This window comes from Panthera pardus, unplaced genomic scaffold, assembly GCF_024362965.1.
Source record: "Panthera pardus isolate Hobbes unplaced genomic scaffold, ASM2436296v1 HiC_scaffold_6, whole genome shotgun sequence".
NCBI lineage: Eukaryota > Metazoa > Chordata > Mammalia > Carnivora > Felidae > Panthera > Panthera pardus.
In genome coordinates, this window is record NW_026526991.1 from 81,091,348 (window position 1) to 81,109,831 (window position 18,484).

The 18,484-nt window shown below is 40.4% G+C and overlaps 1 protein-coding gene across 9 annotated transcripts in view; it reads right to left on the bottom strand.

Annotated features, from left to right (window-relative positions):
- The window catches only part of BMAL2 (basic helix-loop-helix ARNT like 2), a 122,881-nt gene extending 104,397 nt beyond the window's left edge, over positions 1–18,484 (bottom strand). For 6 of the 9 annotated variants that reach the window (XM_019452294.2, XM_019452293.2, XM_019452297.2 and 3 more), the window contains exon 1: positions 18,242–18,478. In XM_019452294.2, coding sequence (XP_019307839.2) covers positions 18,242–18,318 — 77 coding nt within the window. In that variant the 5' untranslated portion in view covers positions 18,319–18,478. Of the gene's footprint in view, positions 1–18,215 lie in introns of all 9 variants that reach the window. The other 3 variants (XM_019452290.2, XM_019452296.2, XM_019452295.2) reach the window with 3 other exon arrangements.

Genomic DNA, 18,484 nt, shown 5'->3' on the forward strand with positions numbered 1-18,484 from the left:
AGCACCAGTTAGGAAGCCAACCACTGCAGTGAAGCGGAATGATCAGGAAAGTGACAAAAAGTGGGATTGAGTCACTTTTGTAGGTGAGACCACAGCCACCAATGTCACCCACCCCCCACTACCACCACCACGACAAACAGAATAATCTTTTATTGAATCTTTACATGCAAGGCACTATGCATGCCCTTTGCCTACCTACATTCTTTGATGCAGTCCTCACAACAACCCTACAGTGGTGGTTTAGCAAATGAGGAAACAGACTCAGAGAAGTGAAGTAACTTGCTGTGATAGTCTTTGTGCCGGGTCAGCTTGGCCAGGCTAGGATCCTCAGTTACCCAAACACTGATCTAAGTGTTGCCAGGGAGGTATTTTGTAGATGTGATTAAAGTCCATAGTCAGTTGACCTTAATAAGGGAGATTATTCTAGATAATCCGGGTGGGTATGATTTAATCAGTTGAAAGGCCTTAATAGAACAGAGGCTTCCCTGAAGAGAAGGAAACTGCCCACCTACAGCTGCTTCAGCCTGTGCCCGAGAGGTCCAGCCTGCCTTTCCTAACAGCCTGCCCTGTGGATCCCAGTCAGCCCCCACAGTTGCATAAGCCAATTCCTTGCAACAAATCTCTTAATATACACATCTCCTACTGGTTCTGTTCCTCTGGTTGAACCCAAATTGATACACATGCCAAAGATCACACAATAATTAGGTGAAAGAGTTCAGATCCTCTCAAAGCCAAAAGCAGGCCACTATTCCACATTCCCTCCCAATAGAAGTTCAGCTTTGGATATCAGCACTTAACAGATATGGCAGCACATCCAAAAATCTAGCAAGCATTGAAGGAAAGGTTAAAAGGTTAAAGCTCTAGAGGCCAGTCTATACTAAGCTTTTGAAATGGGGCCAAGGGGTAGTCGAAACACCCATTATGACTATAAGGAAATCAGTCATAGAAAACCACTCAGTTGTGATACAGAATATAATCAGAGTGATATAAACATTGAAGACTTATTCCCTATGACTATTCTGGAAAAGGTCAACATTTCATAGGCATTATAACCTAATCCAGGTATAGGCAAAAGCAAGGGAGTAGAGTTCATCAGAAACAGGAAAGTCCTCTAACTTGTTCCGGACTGGATTGATCCTCATGCATAAAAAGAATACAGTGTTCAGCATTTTGAATGTCAACATGTTTTTCCAAAAAGCAGAAAAACATATTTAGATTTGGATGGTCTATACCCACATCATCGTTACACTTGGGAAAATACAATTCTTGCAGCTGATGAGTAAACAGAACCATGATGCATGCTATTATCATGATTAATGTTAATCTGGCATGATTGGATACGCCAAATGCCCCACAGAAAACCTATAAAAGATACAATGGTTACAGTTTAAGGAAGATGGTGGAATAGGAGGATCCCGAGCTCACCTCCTGCCGCAGACATAACAAGGCAACAACTACGTATAATGCAGCTCACTTTGAAAACAACCCGAAGCCTAGCAGAGCAGATCTCCCGCAGCCAAAGAAGTAAAGAAAAGGCCACGTCAAGAAGGACAGGAGGGGAAAGGATGCAGCAGAGAATGAAACCACTGGTGTGGCAGAGACCCACAAGCAGAAGGGACATCACAGGCACAGAGGTGCTCCCAAGGTAGCAAGGGGATCAAGCCCCACATTGGGCACTTCCAGCCCTGAGACCTGCACCAGGACAAGCCCTCATAACATCTGGCTTTGAAAACCAGCAGGGCTTAACTCAGGAGAGATGGACAGCTATAGGAAACTGAGACTCCACTCTTAGTATCACTCAGTCCAAGACCCAGCACAGAAACAACTGTTTGAAAAGTACCTGGGTTATACACAAAGGAGACTCACTGACTAACTTCAGGCATGCGTGCCAGAGGGGCGGGGATCTGTGGGAGCTCTCTCTGGGAATGGAAGTACTGGTAGGCACCATTTTTCTTGCCCTACTTCAGTCTAGCTGGCCAGAAGCTTGTGGGAGCCAGTTCTTATACTTTCCGTTACCATACTGGCACCACTTGCCCTGCTCTACCAACCCACTCACCCCAGCCGGCACTCCTGCAAAGGGGCTCCTGCCTTGCAACACCGGGTAGACAGCCTCTGTCAGGTCCAGCACCTCTCCAGGAGGAGACACTTGCCAGGGAGAAGGAAGCCAGCCCTGCCCACCAGCATGCCTATAGAGGTCACAGCCCTCTACTGGGCCCCACAGATGCGTTTTACAGAAGGTCACTACTTTCAAGACCAGATGTAGCTGACATACCTAATACATAGTAATAAACACAGAGAGCCAGAAAAAATAAGGAGACACAGGAATATGGTCCTGATGAGAGAATAAGACAAATCTTCAAAAAAAAAAAAAAAAAAAAAAGAACTAAACAAAATGGAGACAAGCAATCTACCTAATAAAGAGTTCAAAGAAACAGTAAAAAAGATGTTCACCAGATGAGAGGAGTGTGTGAATTCAGTGAGAACTTTAAGAAACTGATAGAAAATATAAAAAATAACCAGTCAGAGCTGATAAATACAATAATTGAAATGAAAAACACACTAGAGGAAACCTGCATCAGACTACAGGATGTAGAAGAACAGACCAGCTATCTGGAAGACAAGCTAAGGGAAAGCATCCAAGCTGAACAACAAAATAGATAGATACATAGATAGATAGATAACACATATGAATTTAAAATAGAAGATAGGTTAAAGGACCCTCAGGGCAACATGAAGTACACCAACATCTGCATTACAGGAGGCCAGAAGGAGAACAGATTGAGAAAGGGGCAGAAAATATACTTAAAGAAATAACTGTTGAAAACTCCCCTAAACTTTGGAGAAGCGAAAACATATCCAAGTTCAGGAAGCACAGAAAGCCCTCAATACCAAGACACATAATAATTTTTTTTATTAACTTTTTTTTTTAATCTACATCCAAATTAGTTAGCATATAGTGCAACAATGATTTCAGGAGTAGAGTCCTTAGTGCCCCTTACCCATTTAGCCCATCCCCCCTCCCACAACCCCTCCAGTAACCCTCAGTTTGTTCTCCATGAGTCTCTTCTGTTTTGTCCCCCTCCCTGTTTTTATATTATTTTTGTTTCCCTTCCCTTATGTTCATCTATTTTGTCTCTTAAAGTCCTCATATGAATGAAGTCATATGATTTTTGTCTTTCTCTGACTGACTCATTTCACTTAGCATAATACCCTCCAGTTCCATCCATGTAGTTGCAAATGGCAAGATTTCACTCTTTTTGATTGCCAAGTAATACTCCATTGTATATATATATATATATATATATATATATATATATATATACACACCACACCTTCTTTATCCATTCATCCATCGATGGACATTTGGGCTCTTTCCATACTTTGGCTATTGTCGATAGTGCTGCTGTAAACATGGGGGTGCATGTGTCCCTTTGAAACAGCACACCTGTATCACGTGGATAAATGCCTAGTATGCAATTGCTGGGTCGTAGGGTGGTTGTATTTTCAATTTTTTGAGGAACCTCCATACTGTTTTCCAGAGTGGCTGCACCAGTTTGCATTCCCACCAGCAGTGCAAAAGAGATCCTCTTTCTCCACATCCTCACCGACATCTGTTGTTCCCTGAGTTGTTAATGTGAGCCATTTTGATAGGTATGAGGTGGTATCTCATTGTGGTTTTGATTTGTATTTCCCTGGTGATGAGTGATGTTGAGCATTTTCTCATGTGTCGGTTGGCCATCTGGACGTCTTCTTTGGAGAAGCCAAGACACATAATTATTAAAATGTCAAAAATTAAAGAGAGAATCTTCAAAGAAGAGAAAAAGCAAATGGTTAAGAACAAGGGAAACTCCATAAGGCAATCAGCTGGTTTTTTAGCAGAAACTTCACAGGCCAGAAGACAGTGGCATGATACATTCAAAGTACTGAAAGAGGGGAAAAAACAAACAAAAAAACCAAAAACCTTTCAACCAAGGATACTGCACCTGCCAAGATTATTCAGAATTGAAGGAGAGATAAGAGTTTCTCAGACAAATAAAAGTTAAAGGAGTTTATCATCACTAAACTAGACTTCCAAGAAATGTTTAAGGGACTTCTCAAAGGCAGGAAAAAAAAGAACATAACTAGAGGTAAGAAAATTATAAAAGGAAAAAAATTCACTGGTCACAGCAAACATATAGCAAAGGGAGTAGATCAATCACTTATAAAACTAGTATAAAAGCTAAAACAAAAGTAGTAAAATTAGAGTTCTGGTTCAAGGTGACAACGTAGGAAGACTCTGAACTCACCTCCTCCAGGGAACACACCAAATTACACCTATTAATAGAACAATTCTTCCTGAAGAAGAACTGAGGGCTGACTGAAGAGCTACTGAACAAAGATAGAGAGAATGGCAAGAGAACAGGAAGAGAGAGACACAGAAACAAAGAGAACCCCCACCCCAACACCGTGAACAGAAGTGGGGAGAGAGACAGCACTGAGGAACTGGGAACAGACCCCTCTGTCCCTGGGGGCACAGAAAAGCCACAGTTTAAAAGAGGAACCAGCATATAGGAGGGACTGCTCTAGAAATCTGCCAAGAGGTGGAGGAGCTCTGGAACACTCTCCAGGTCAGAGAGACTGAAGGACACAGTTGTGTTCCCCCCTCAACAGCCTAGACTGGAGCAGGATCTGGATACCATAATGAGTGAGCTTACCCATTATCTGAGTGAGCTTACAACTTGAGCGAGCCCAGAGTCCACAAGCCCACACCCTAATCACACTGGGGCACAGAGAAAGAAGCCAGGTTTAAAAGGAGCTGTGGGAATACTCTCTCCCCCTCCACCTTAAAAGCCAAAACCGGAGCAGGGTCTGGACATCATAACAGGTGGGTTCATATGCCATAATTAGCAGGTCGTGATGCCATAACTGGTGGGTCAGATCATCACGGAAAGCTTGTGACCTCAGGAAGCCCAGATCCACAAGCCCACACCAGCCCGCTGGTGCTGGGACACAGAAAAAAAGCCATGGTTTAAAAGGGAAGAAGAACTATGGGAACATTTTCTCCCCTCCACCCTAAAAGTGCAGACCAGGGCAGGTTCTGGACGCCAAAAGGGGCAGGTCCAGATGCCACAACTGGTGGATCCAGTCATCACAGGGAGCCTGTGACCTCAGGCAAGCCCAGGGTCCTCAAGCACACACCAGCACCAGTCACACTGCGGCACAAGAAAAAAAAAAAGCGACAGTTTAAAGGTGCAAAGGGACCGCGGCACTCTCCACCTTAAAAGCACACACTGAGCAGTGTCTAGCTCAAGGAGCTTGAAACATCAGGAAGCCTAGGATCCGCAAGCCCACACCAGCTGCCCTGTGCTGTTGGGACACCAAAAACAGGTCATGGTTTTGTGTTTCTCTGGTTTGTTTTTATTTTGTATTCTTGAATTTTTTATTTTATTATGTTTTTTCTTTTTAAAATTTCTCTTCTTTTGTTTTACTTTTGGTCAGTTTTGTTTTTCTTGTTTTTTTCCCTTTCTTCCTCTTTTCTTTTCTTTTAATGTTTTATTTATTTTTGAGAGAGAGAGAGAGAGAGAGAGAAAGAGTGAGCGAGCAAGCAGGCGAGGGGCAGAGAGAGAGGAAGACACAGAATCCGAAGCAGGCTCCAAGCTCTGAGCTGTTAGCACAGAGCCTGACACGGGGCTCAAACTCCCAAACTGGGAGATCATGACCTGAGCCGAAGTTGGACACTCAACCGACTGAGCCAGGCACCCCTCTTCTCCTCTTTTATTTTCTTTCACTTTTTCTTTTTTCTCTCTTTTTTCATTTTTTGTTTTATATTTCTCTTTTACTATTAATCTTTCTTTATTCTTTCTGTAAAAAGGGATAAAAGTTTAAGAGATTAAGTAGCTCCAGACTTCAGGTTATACTGTAAAGCTGTAGTAATCAAAACTGTATGGTGCTGGCACAAAAATAGACACACAGATCAGTAGAACAGAACAGAGACCCAGAAATACACCCATGATTATATGGTCTGTTAATCTTTCACAAAGGAGGAAAGAATATGCATGGGGAAAAAGTCTCTTCAACAAATGGTGTTGGGAAAGCTGGACAGCTACCTGCAAAAGAATGAAACAAGAGACAAGAAAAACCTCAATCTAACCTTACACCTAAGGGGACTAGAAAAGAAGAACAAATAAAGCTCAAGGTGAGTAAAAGAAAGGAAATAAAAATCAGAGCAGAAATAAATTAGGTAGAGACAGACAGACAGAAAGAAATCATTGAAACCAAGATCTGGTTCTTTGAAAAGATAAACAAAAGAGAAAAAACCTTAGCTGGACTCATGAAGAAAAAAAGAGAAAGGACTCAAATAAATAAAATCAGAAATAAGAGAGGATAAGTAACAATTGACACCATAGAAATAAAAGGATTATAAGAGAAGAAAATGTAAAAATATATGTCAATGAACTGGACAATCAATAAGAAATCAATTCCTAGAAACATAAATCTTCCAAAACTGAACCAGGAAGAAATAGATAACTTAAACATACCTATTACAAGTAATTAAATTGAATTGGTAACCAAAAACTACCAAAAAATAAAAGCGCAGGACCAGAGGACTTCACAGATCAATTTTACCAAATATTTAAAGAACAGTTAATACCTATTCTCCTTAAGCCATTCCAAAAAATAGAAGAAAGAAAGCTTCCAAATACATTTTACAAGGCCAGCATTACCCTGATACCAAAATCAAAGTCATCACAAAAAACAAAACTACAGGCCAATATCTCTGTTAAGCATACATGCAAAAATTCTCTACAAAATATTAGCAAATTGCATTCAACAATACATAAAAAAAATCATTTACCATGATCAGGTAGGATTTATTCTCAGGATGCAAGAATGGTTTAATATTCACAAATCAGTCAACATCATACACCACATCAACAAAACAAAGGATAAAAATCATATTGTCATCTAAATAGATGCAGAAAAAGTATTTGACGATATTCAATGCCGCTTCATGATAAAAACTCTCAACAAAATGGGTTTAGAGGGAACACACCTGAACATAAAAAAGGTCATATTTGGAAGACCCTCAGCTAAGATCATACTCAACAGTGAAACACTGAGAGATTTTCCTCTAAGATCAGGAACAAGACAACGATGTCCACTCTCACCATTTTTATTCAACATAGTACTGAAGGTCCTAGACACAGCAATCGGACAAGAAAAAGAAATAAGAGGCATCTATACTGGTAAGGAAGAAGGCAAACTGTCACTATTTGCAGATGACATGATACTATACATAGAAAATCCTAAAGACTCCCCTAAAAAACTATAGGGAGTAATCAACAAGTTCAGAAAGGTTGCAAGATACAAAATACCCAGAAATTGGTAGCATTTCTATACAGTAACAACAATTGTAGAAAGAGAAACTTAAAAAACAACACCATTTACAATTGCACCAAAAAAGAATAAAATACATAGGAATTAACTTGACCAAAGAGGTGAAACACCTGTACTCTGAAAACTATAAAATACGGATGAAAGAAACTGAAAATGACATAAACAAATGGAAAGATAGTTCATGCTTATGGATTGGAAGAATTAATACTGTCAAAATGTTCACATTACTCAAAGAAATCTATAGATTCAATAAATCTCTATCAAAATACCAACAGCATTTTCCACAAAACTAGAACAAATAAAACTAAAATGTATATGGAACAACAGAAGACCTGAAATAGCCAAAGCAATTTTGATAAAGAATAATGAAGCTAGAGATATCACAATTTCAAGATACACTACAAAACTGTACTAATCAAAACAGTATGGTATTGGCACAAAAACAGACACATAGATCAATAGAACAGAACAGAAACCACAGAAATAAACAGACATTTATCTGGTCAATTAATCTATTAAAAAGGAGGCAAGAATGCACAATGGGGAAAAAGAGAGTCTTTTCAATAAATGGTGCCGGGAAAACTAGACAGCTACATGTAAAAGAATGAAAGTGGTCCACTTACTAACACTATACACAAAAATAAACTCAAAATGGATTAAAGGCCTAAATATAAGACCTGACAGCATAAAAATCCTAGAAGAGAACATAGGCAGTATTTTCTCTGACATTAGCCATAGCAATATTTTTCTACACGTCTCATAAGGCAAAGGAAACAAGCAAAAATAAGCTATTAGGAGTACATCAAAATAAGAAGCTTTTGCATAGAAAAGAAAACAACAAAACTAAAAAGAAAATCTACTGAATGGGAGATCTTTGCAAATGATATATTCAATGATGAGTTAATATCTAAAATATATAAGGAAATTATATAACTGAACACCAAAAAAAAAAAAATAATAATAATAATCCAATTTAAAAATGGGCAAAGGACTTGAATAGACATTTTTCTAAAGAAGACATATGAATGGTCAACAGACATATGACAAGATGCTCAACATCACTAATTAACAAGGGAATGCAAGTCAAAACCACAAAGAGATATCACCTCATACCTGTCAGAATGGCTAAAACCAAAAACACAAGAAATAACAAGTGCTGGCAAGGAGGTGGACAGAAAAGAGCCCTCATGCACTGTTAGTGGGAAAGCAAACTGGTATAGCCATTGTGGAAAAAAGTATAGAGGTTTCTCCAAAAATTAAAAATAGAAATACCATATCATCCAATAATTCCAGTACTGGGTATTTATCCAGGGAAAGGAAAAAAACTAACTCGAAAAGATATAGGCACCTCTATGTTTATTGCAGCATTATTTACAATAGCCAAGGCATGCAAGCAACCTAAGTGTGCATCAAAAGCCAAATGGATAAGGAAAATGTGGTATATATGACAATGGGGATACTACACCTCCATAAACAAGGATGAGATCTGGGCACCTGGGTGACTCAGTTGGTTAAGCATCCAACTTCGTCTCAGGTCACGATCTCAGTTCCTGTGAGTTCGAGCCCTGCGTTGGGCTCTGTGCTGACAGCTCAGAGCCTGGAGCCTGCTTTGGATTCTGTGTCTCCCTCTCTCTCTTCCCCTCACCTGCGTACACGTGCTCGCTCTCTCTCTCAAAAATAAACATTAAAAAAAATTAAATAAAAAACAAGGATGAGATCATGCCATTGGAGACAACATGGATGGCTTAGAGCATATAATGCTAAGTGAAATAAGTCATACTGAAAAAGACAAATACCATATGATTCCACTCATAAATAAAATCTAATAAAAAATGAATAAACAAACAAAAGTCAGAATATGAACTATAAATACAGAGAACATGGTTGCCAGAGGGTAGTGGGGGTTTGGGCAAAATGGGTGAAGGAGAGAGGGAGATACAGGCTTCCAGATATGGAACGAGTAAGTCAAAGGAATAAAGCAGAGCATAAGTCAGTGATTTTGTAACAGCAATGTAATGGGATGGATGGTAACTATACTTATAGTAAATATAGTAAAAAGATAATGTATAAACTTGTCAAATCACTAATTGTACGTCTGACACTAATATAACATTGCATGTCAACTATACTCAAATTTTTTTAAAAGTAGTAAAATTACTCATATCTATGAAAATTAGGGGGTAAACAAAATAAGAAGATGTAAAATATGACATCATATATATAGGACATGGAGATGGGGTTAAAATTCAGTGTTTTGGAGTGCCTGGCTTGCTCAGTCAGGAGAGCATGCAATTCCTGATCTTGGGGTCATGAGTTCAAGCCCCGCATGTGGTGTAGAGTTTACATTAAAAAAAATAATTAAATAGGGGCTCCTGGGTGGATCAGTTGGTTAAGTATCTGACTTCAGCTCAGGTCATGGTCTCACGGTTCGTGAGTTCAAACCTGCATCAGGCTCTCTGCTGACAGCACAGAACCCACTTTGGATCCTCCCTTCACCTCCCCTGCTCACACTCACTCTCTGTCTTTCAAAAATAAACAAGCATTAAACAGTTTTTTTCAATTAAAAAAATGTAGTGTTTTTAGAATGTGTTCAAACATAAGTGACCAATTTATTATAGACTGCTATATACACAGGATGTCACATAGAAACCTCATAGTAACCACAAACCATAATCCTATAACAAGCACGCAAAAAATTAATGGAAAAACCTCAAGCATAAACTGAAGTCATCAAATCACAAGTGAAGAGAACAAGAAAAGAAGAAAGGAATAGAGAAGAACCACAAAAACAACCAGGAAACAATTAAACAAGTACAAACCTATCAATAATTACTTTCACTGTAAATGGAATAAATGCTCCAATTAAAAGACACAGCATGAATGAATAGCGCAAAAAAAAAAAAAAAAAAAAAGACTCATTTATATGCTGCCTGTAAGCCTGTAAGAGACCCACTTCAGATTTAAGTTACATAAAAACTGAAAATGAAGTGTAATGACAAAGGAATCAATCCAACAAGAGGATAGAACAATTGTAAATATCTATGTACCTAGCATAGGAGCACCTAAATATATAAAGCAAATATTAACAGACATAAAAGGAAAAGCTGACAATAATACACAATAGGGGACATTACAAGTCCACTTACATCAATGGATAAATCATCCAGATAGAAAACCAATAAGGAAATAGTGGCTTGGAACAGCACATTAGATCAGATGGCCTTAACATATATATACAGAACATCCTATTCAAAAACAGCAGAATATACTTTTTTTTCCCCCCCCAAGTGCACAAGGAATATTCTTCAGGACAGATCACATGTTAGACCACAAAACAGATCTCAACAAATTAAAGAAAACTGAAATCATATCAGGCACCTTTTCTGACTACAATGGTATGAAACTAGAAATCAATTTCAAGAAAAAAAAAACCTATAAAAAATGCAAACATGTGGGCTAAACATGTTACTGAACCACCAATGGGTCAATGAAGAAATTAAAGAGGAAATAAAAAAAATACATGGAGACAAATGAAAATGGAAACATAAAGATTCAAACTCTCTGGGACACAGCAAAAGCAGATCTAAGAGGGGAGTTCAGAGCAATATAGGCCCAACTCAAGAAACAAAAAACAACATTAAACAATCTAACCTTACACTTAAAGGAACTAGAAAAAAGAACAAAGCCCAAAGTAGTAGAAGGAAGGAAACAATAAAGAGCAGAGCAGAAAATATGAAATAGGGACTAAAAACAAAACAATAAAAATGATCAATGAAACCAAGAGCTAGTTCTTTGAAAATTGATAACCCTTTAGCCAGACTCATCAAGAAAAAAAAAAAAAAAAAAAAAAAAAAAGAGAGGACTCAAATAAAAATCAGAAAAGAAAAAGGAGAGTTAATGGAAAGCACAGAAATACAAAGGATTATAAGGCTACTATCAAAAATTATATGCCAACAAATTGGACAACCTAAAAGAAATGAATAAATTCCTGGAAACATACAATCCTGTAAAACTGAATCAGGAAGAAAGAGAAAATCTGAACAGATCAATTACTAGTAATGAAATGGAATCAGTAGTCAAAAACAAACAAACAAAAACAAAACAAAAAACAAAATACAGAAAACCCCAAGAAACAAAAATCCAGTACCCAACTGCTTCACAGATGAATTCTACCAAACATTAAAAAACAGTTAATATCTATCTGTCTCAACCTATTGTATAAAATTAAAGAGGAAAAAATGCTTCTAAATTTATTCTATAAGGCCAGCAGTACTGTGATACCAAAACTAGAAAAAAACACTATAAAAAAAAAAAAAAAGAAATTGCAGACCAATATCTCTAATGAACATAGATGTAAAAATTCTCAACAAAATACTAGCAAACCAAGTTTAAGTATACACTAAAAAGATCATTCTCAAAAAAAAAAAAAAAAAAATCATTCTCCACTATCAAGTGGGATTTATTCCAGGGATGCAAGGATGGTTCAATGTCTACAAACCAAACAATGTGAAACACCACAATAACAAAATTAAGAACAAAAACCATATGATCATCTCAATACATGCCAAAAAAAAAAAAAAAAAACCAATTAACAAAATCCATCATAACTCATGAGAAAATACTCTCAAAAAAGTGGTTATACGGCTCAGTTGGTTACATGTCCAATTCTTGATTTTGGTTCAGGTCATGGTGTCGAGGTTCATGAGATCAGACTCATGTCCAGCCCTGTGCTGACAGTGCAGAGTCTGCTTGGGCTTCTCTCTCTCCCTCTCTCTCTGCCCCTCCCCTATAGCTCTCTAGCTCACTCGCTCTCTCTCTCAAAATAAACATTTTTTTTAAAAAAAAGGGATAATGGAGGGAACATACCTCAACATAATAAAGGCCTCATATGGCAAGCCCACAGTTAACATCATTGTCAATGATGGAAAACTAAAAGCTTTCCCTCTAAGATCAGGAACAACACAAGGCCATCCATTCTCATCATTTTTATTCAATACAGCATTGGAAGTCCTAGCCACAGCAATCAAAGAAAAGGAATAAAAAGCATCTAAGTTGATAAGGAAGAAATAAACTATCATTATTTGCAGATGACATAATTCTACATATAGAAAACCCTAAAAACCAAAAACTTACTAGAATAAATTTCAGGATACAAAACTAATACACAGAAATCCGGTGCATTTTTATACACTAATAACAAACTGGCAGAAAGAGAAATTAGGAGAATAATCACATTTATCATTGCATCAAAAAGAATAAAATACCTAGAAATAAATTTAACCAAGGATGTGTAAGACCTATACTTTGAAAACTTATAAGACATTCATGAAAGAAACTAAAGATGACACAAATAAATGGAAAGCTATACCATGCTCACGGACTGGATGAATCAAGGTTGTTAAAATGTTTACACGACCCAAGGCAATCTACAGATTCAATGCAATCACTATCAAAACATCAACAGCATTTTTCATAGAACTAGTTACTGATGACTTTTGCATATCTCCTATTCTCTGTCCTGAAAGACCCTCTTCTTGGCTACCTCCCCAAGAATTATCTACCCACTGATACTAAAGTTAGCACCTTCTCTTAAAGTCTGTGAGTCCCTCCCCGCTGAACTAGATGTGATTTCTCCTTTGGGTAGTGAGGCTCACTCTCAGCAGTTAAACTAGAGATTTTACTAGGTTCTATCTTGTTACATATACCTTGACTGCTTTTTACCTATTTATAAGCTCTTGAATCATTTTTCTTTCTTTATCCATTTCTTCATCTCAGTGTGCTTAGTACAGTAGTTTGTATTTAATGGATAGTTTATGAATGAACCAGCGCTGTCCACACATTAGACCAATCGTTATTTATTTAAAATCAACAAACCTTTATTAGGCATTTAACAGGTATAAGGAGTTGGAGATTTTAAAGATGAGTAAGAATCAACCCTGTTCTCCTAGGAACGGGCAACCACGGCCGGAGCTAAGAAACCTACCTAAATAACTTGGGGCAAGCAGGCCCAAATGTTACAACAGACCCACAAAAAGACTACAGTGTGAAAATAGAAGGGGAGAAGCATTTCCATAACAGGGAGAGGAGAGGCTCTGGGAATCATCTCATTTAATTCCCACATAAGCTTCCAAGTTAAGCATTTTTACCCCCCATTTTATAGACAAGGAAATTGGGGCTCAGAGCAGTTTAATAATTTGGCCAAGGTCACATAGCTAGTAAATAATGAAACTGGTGATCACATTCCCAATGGCCTGGTTCCCAAGCTCATGCTCATTTCCCTATATACCAGCTGTCCTCCTCCACAGGCAAGTAAAAACACAGTGACACCTGAGCTCAGCCTTCAAGACAAGGTAAGACTTCCACATGCCCATCTGGAGGGCAGGAGCATTCCAATAGCAGACAACAGCCTGAGCAACACCTGCAGGGAGCAAAGTTTAAAACACATGGGGAAAGGCAGACGCCCTCATATAACAGACTACAGGACATAATAGGGAGACAAAATGGAGACATTTTGGAAGAAAAAGCCAGTGGATGACTCTCCACTTTGCCTGCAACATGTTTGGAACATATGGTAAAGTGTATTTCTTATCTACTTAAAAAAATACATAAAATATCAGAACTAAAACATTTTGAATATATTGGCAATTACTGTTTTCTGGCAATAATCTTCACCTTCAATAAATATCCTGTAATGCAAACCATGTTGAGTGAAAAAATGATTCTCTCCATATTTCCTTTTCCTCCAGCTTCTGTTTTTATCTCTCTGTAAAGATATTATTTAGAGATTTAAATGGTAAGATTAAAGACTAGGGAAATGAGATACCAATAACTTATTTGGATAAATGACAATTTTCCTATCGTACCAAACAATATTTAAGTATTTTCAAATGAGAATTTTAATACTATATAACTGGACTGATTTAAAATATTTTAAGAAATTGTAAAATATTTTAAGTTTAAAAATTGGAGGGGCGCCTCGGTGGCTCAGTGGGTTAAGCAACTGACTTCGGCTCAAGTCATGATTTCATGGTTCATGCGTTCGAGCCCCGTGTCGGTCTCAATGCTGACAGCTCAGAGCCTGAAGCTTGCTTTGGATTCTGTGTCTCCCTCTCTCTCTGCCCCTCCCCCTCTCACATTCTGTCTCTCTCTCAAAAATAAATACATTGAAATTTTTTTTTTAATTGGGAGGTGAGATATTATAGCCTAAGGTGATATAATTTAAAGGGTATTTGTGAAGTACTGCTAAATGTGACGTCACACAAGAGAAGAAAATGGGGGCATAAGAAGAAATGGGCATAAGCACAGCTAAGCGCTTCATAAATGATCAGTAAATATCCAGAAATACTACAAGCAGCTGCAGAGAAGATCTTCCAGCTGTAGTCCCAGCTCCAATAAGAGTTTAAATTGTAGGTTCTTTTAAGTTTTCACAGCTCCTGCCAGGAAGGAGGGAGGCACTGGGTGAGGCAGGGGGAGGGTACAGACAGGCTGGGATTTGGTGGGGGGAACAGACTGCAGGGAGCAGGCCTGCAGAAACCAGGAGAGGAAAGATGACCAGGCAGATGTCTCAGGTACACTCGTCTCTTGCAGGGCACCTGCTCAGAGTCCCTGATACTGCTGATGACCGTACTGATGCTGACTCGTGACCCAGACCCCAGGCAGCTGTGTAACTCAGCTGTCACAGTGGAAAGCTGGAGGTCTTCAACTAAATGGGACAACTGAAGTCAGGGCTACTAGAATGAGCTGTTATTACCAAATTTATGATTTCCTGAACTTTATGTAAAGGGAGAGATTTTGAAAGGTTGCTGTAATCAATGTTTACAGCACAGAAAGAGACCATGCTTTTTAGAACCAAGGGTCTTGCCACAAGAAAAAAAGTAAAATCACTGTTTACTAATATTTTGGATTTCCCTACATATTTTAAACATTAAATGTCTTTTTATTTTTTCCTGGAGTCAAACTTTGATGAGCTGGCAGTCCCTACCCCCCTCCATGCTCTCACCTCTACCCTGCCTCATTCCCCTCTTCTCCCCTCTCCCAGCTCCTTGCCTTGCCCCTTCTCATTTTCCTTCCCCTCCCCTCCACCCTCTCCTCTCCTCTCCCCATCTCTTTCCCTCACTTTCCGCCTTCCTTCCCTCTTGCGCCTTTACTCTCTCCCCTCTTCTCTCTTTATTCCACCCCTACCTCCCCCCATTCTCTCTTTTCCTCTCACTTCCCACCTGCTCCACAACCTTGCCCCAAACATGTGAAAAGCAGTTTTAGTCCATCCTGGTTTATCTTGAGTAACGCATCTCAGGCTCAAGCTTTGCCTAAGGGTCCAGGCCAGGAGTGGCAGCTTATGCAAAGTTGATTGGGACATGTTGTTTTTTTTTAATTTCTGAGTCACAAAAATGAATTTAAGCCACTATAATTGCAGAACTATGCCTTAGAAAGAGTTGTCTGATAACATCACAGGTGAAAACATGCCCTAGTAAGAAAGGGAAGGCGAGAGAGCTGTCCCACAGACAACAAGACCCCAAACCATCTCAGGTGGTCCATCTTGAAAATGTGCCTCTCCTGCATGATTGCCTTGGCCCTGACTCCAAGAATTCTGGAATCATTGGCCAGGAGGACATCCAGTCATTTGGCAGTTTGCTTAACCTTGGTGTTTACCATAAGCCTGTCAAAAAATTGAGCAGGCAATTATGTTAGGCACCAGCTGATTTTTGGCAGCCATCTGCAAAAGCAGCCCTGAAGTTATTCTCAGCAGGGTAACCACCATGGAGGGTTTTCTCCCCACTACTTTTAGATTGGTATTTTACTCCCAGGACCTTAACGTCAAACTGCCTAGGGAAAAGAAATCTTTAGGGATTTTGTGTAAGGAAAACATGGTCCTGGATTCTGATAGACACCTGTTTTGTTTTGTTTTCCCACCAGGGATAGGGGAATGTGTAACAACATGTGTTTCACCCTTTTTATCTACAGGTGGCGGTGGGGGGTGGGGTCTGAAAGGGCGCACATCGCTCATTAGCGCCTCCCAGGGAGACAGGAAAGAAAGGAAAGCAGCATGGCCAGTAGCCACAGATCTTGAGTCCAGTTTTGTCATTTCTCTGGCTGTGCAACTGTGGGCCAGCCTGTTTTCTCATGTCATCTGCAAAATGGAGATAATGCCACCTTCGTCACAGGGCTGCTATGAACTAAGGAAGGCATCTCTTATGCAATGCTTGGTATGTAACAGGCCCTCAATAAATGCTGGCCCTTCCAGCCCCCACTGAAACTTTGCTACTCTTACCTAAGAAGGATTAATTTTAATCATTCCCAGCTGCATGTTTGGTGTTCAGCTAAAGAGCAATAAGCTATTTGCCTGAAATCTTGTAAGTCCAGAAGGCTTTTGCGATGAAGGCCGCTCTTTGAATGGGTGGGTGCATTTTTAGGTTTCTCTTTTTTCAGTAAAGTCCAAATATTCTTCAATTTGGCCAATTTTAACTTGGTGGGATAACATTTTAATTAACCAGACAAGATTCGTCAATTTCACAAAGCAAATGGGAGCTGTAAATTAATAATTGTATTAAGCTAAGGTTTGTGGAGCACTTATTATTTCTCAAGTACTGGGTTAAGCACTTTATATGTACTTAAATGCATTTATATCTCATTTAATCCTAACAACCCTATAAAACAGATACTAGAATTATCCCCATTTTACAGATGAAGAAACTAAAGCTAAGGATAAATAACTTAACCCCAGTGACATGTCTGAACTTAACACCATATATACTGTCTTCTCTTTGCAAAACAGTGCTTACCCACATCTTTATGTCATCCAGAAAGACTTCACATAGTCACATGACAGAATGTTGGAAATCTCCCCACGATCCAAATCCCCATTAGCTGTATAAAGTTTTCAAGAGCACCTCTTCTCATTGCTGTATCTCAGAGAAAAATCACAACTCCTCACCATATTCCAAAAGGACAGTGCGGATTAAATCAATGGCGTCCCTGAAATTCTCTCTGCCACTCAGTTTTCCTTTAGTTATTTCTGTTTTTCCCTGACTCCCTTTTGACCAAACAGGTACTCTATAATCATCCCAGAATTGCGAGTGGTCTCTCAATGGACAAGACCACACAATGTTGCCAGTGTATGCATACTGGAGGGAGGAAAAAGAAACAGCAACGCTTCCAACTCAATTCACGAAAACTCCACTTAGATATGAAACAAAACAAACGAATTCAAACGTTGGCTTTCCTAAAGCAGCAACGGTAAAAGGGCCACCTCTCGCTGACTGAGGGTTATTGCGGGGCAATCTGTCATTTTCGAGTGAGAGGTGCGGTGGACCCGCCTCCACGCGGTCCCCTGCCCCCCCTGCCCGCCCCACCGCTGGGCAGTTTTTGAAACGGGTTCCGGGAGATTGAGTGTTTCCAGCACAGAGGATACAGGCTCGCAGGACCCGAGTTCTTTCAATGGCTTATGACAACAGCTTCCTACAAAAAACGAAATCTAAGAAGTCCCCGCAGCAGTCCCTGCAGACGACGAAGTGGGATCCCCGGTGGTCGGCAGAGGGTCCCTCTCCAGGTCACCTTCGCCAAAAGGTCCAGCCGGGGCCAAGATGGGAGGCTGCGGGTAACCCCGAGACCGGCGGCGACCCCGGGCACTCCCCCACCTCCCTCTCCCCGGGAGGACGCGCGGGACGCCGCGCAGCACCTGTGTCCCCAAGGGACGACCTTGGTCCTGGAGCCAATCGGAGGTGATGCCGGGGCGAGAAGAGCTCTCCGCAAACTGTGCCCAGCACCTGGCGTCGCGGCGCCCACCGCTCGCCCCCAGCGCGGCGAGGGATGCTCCCGCGCGTCCGGCGCCGTTCACCCACCTGGGGCCGCCCGCCCGAAGCCTCACCTCTCGCCGCAGCCTCCCCTTCCGCCGCCATCGCAGGAGCCAACCGGCCGGCTCCGCAGCCCCGGGGCTGGCGGCATAGAGAGCACTGGGCCCGCCCTGCGCCGGCACCGTAACGGGGACGAGGGCTCCGGGGGAGCTCTGCAGCCTGGGCGCGCAGCAGCGCGGGCTCGTAGCGCGGCGGCCGCGGACTGCAGAGCACGCGGCCTGGGACTGGCCTGCCCGCGGGTCTCGGCTGCGCGGGGC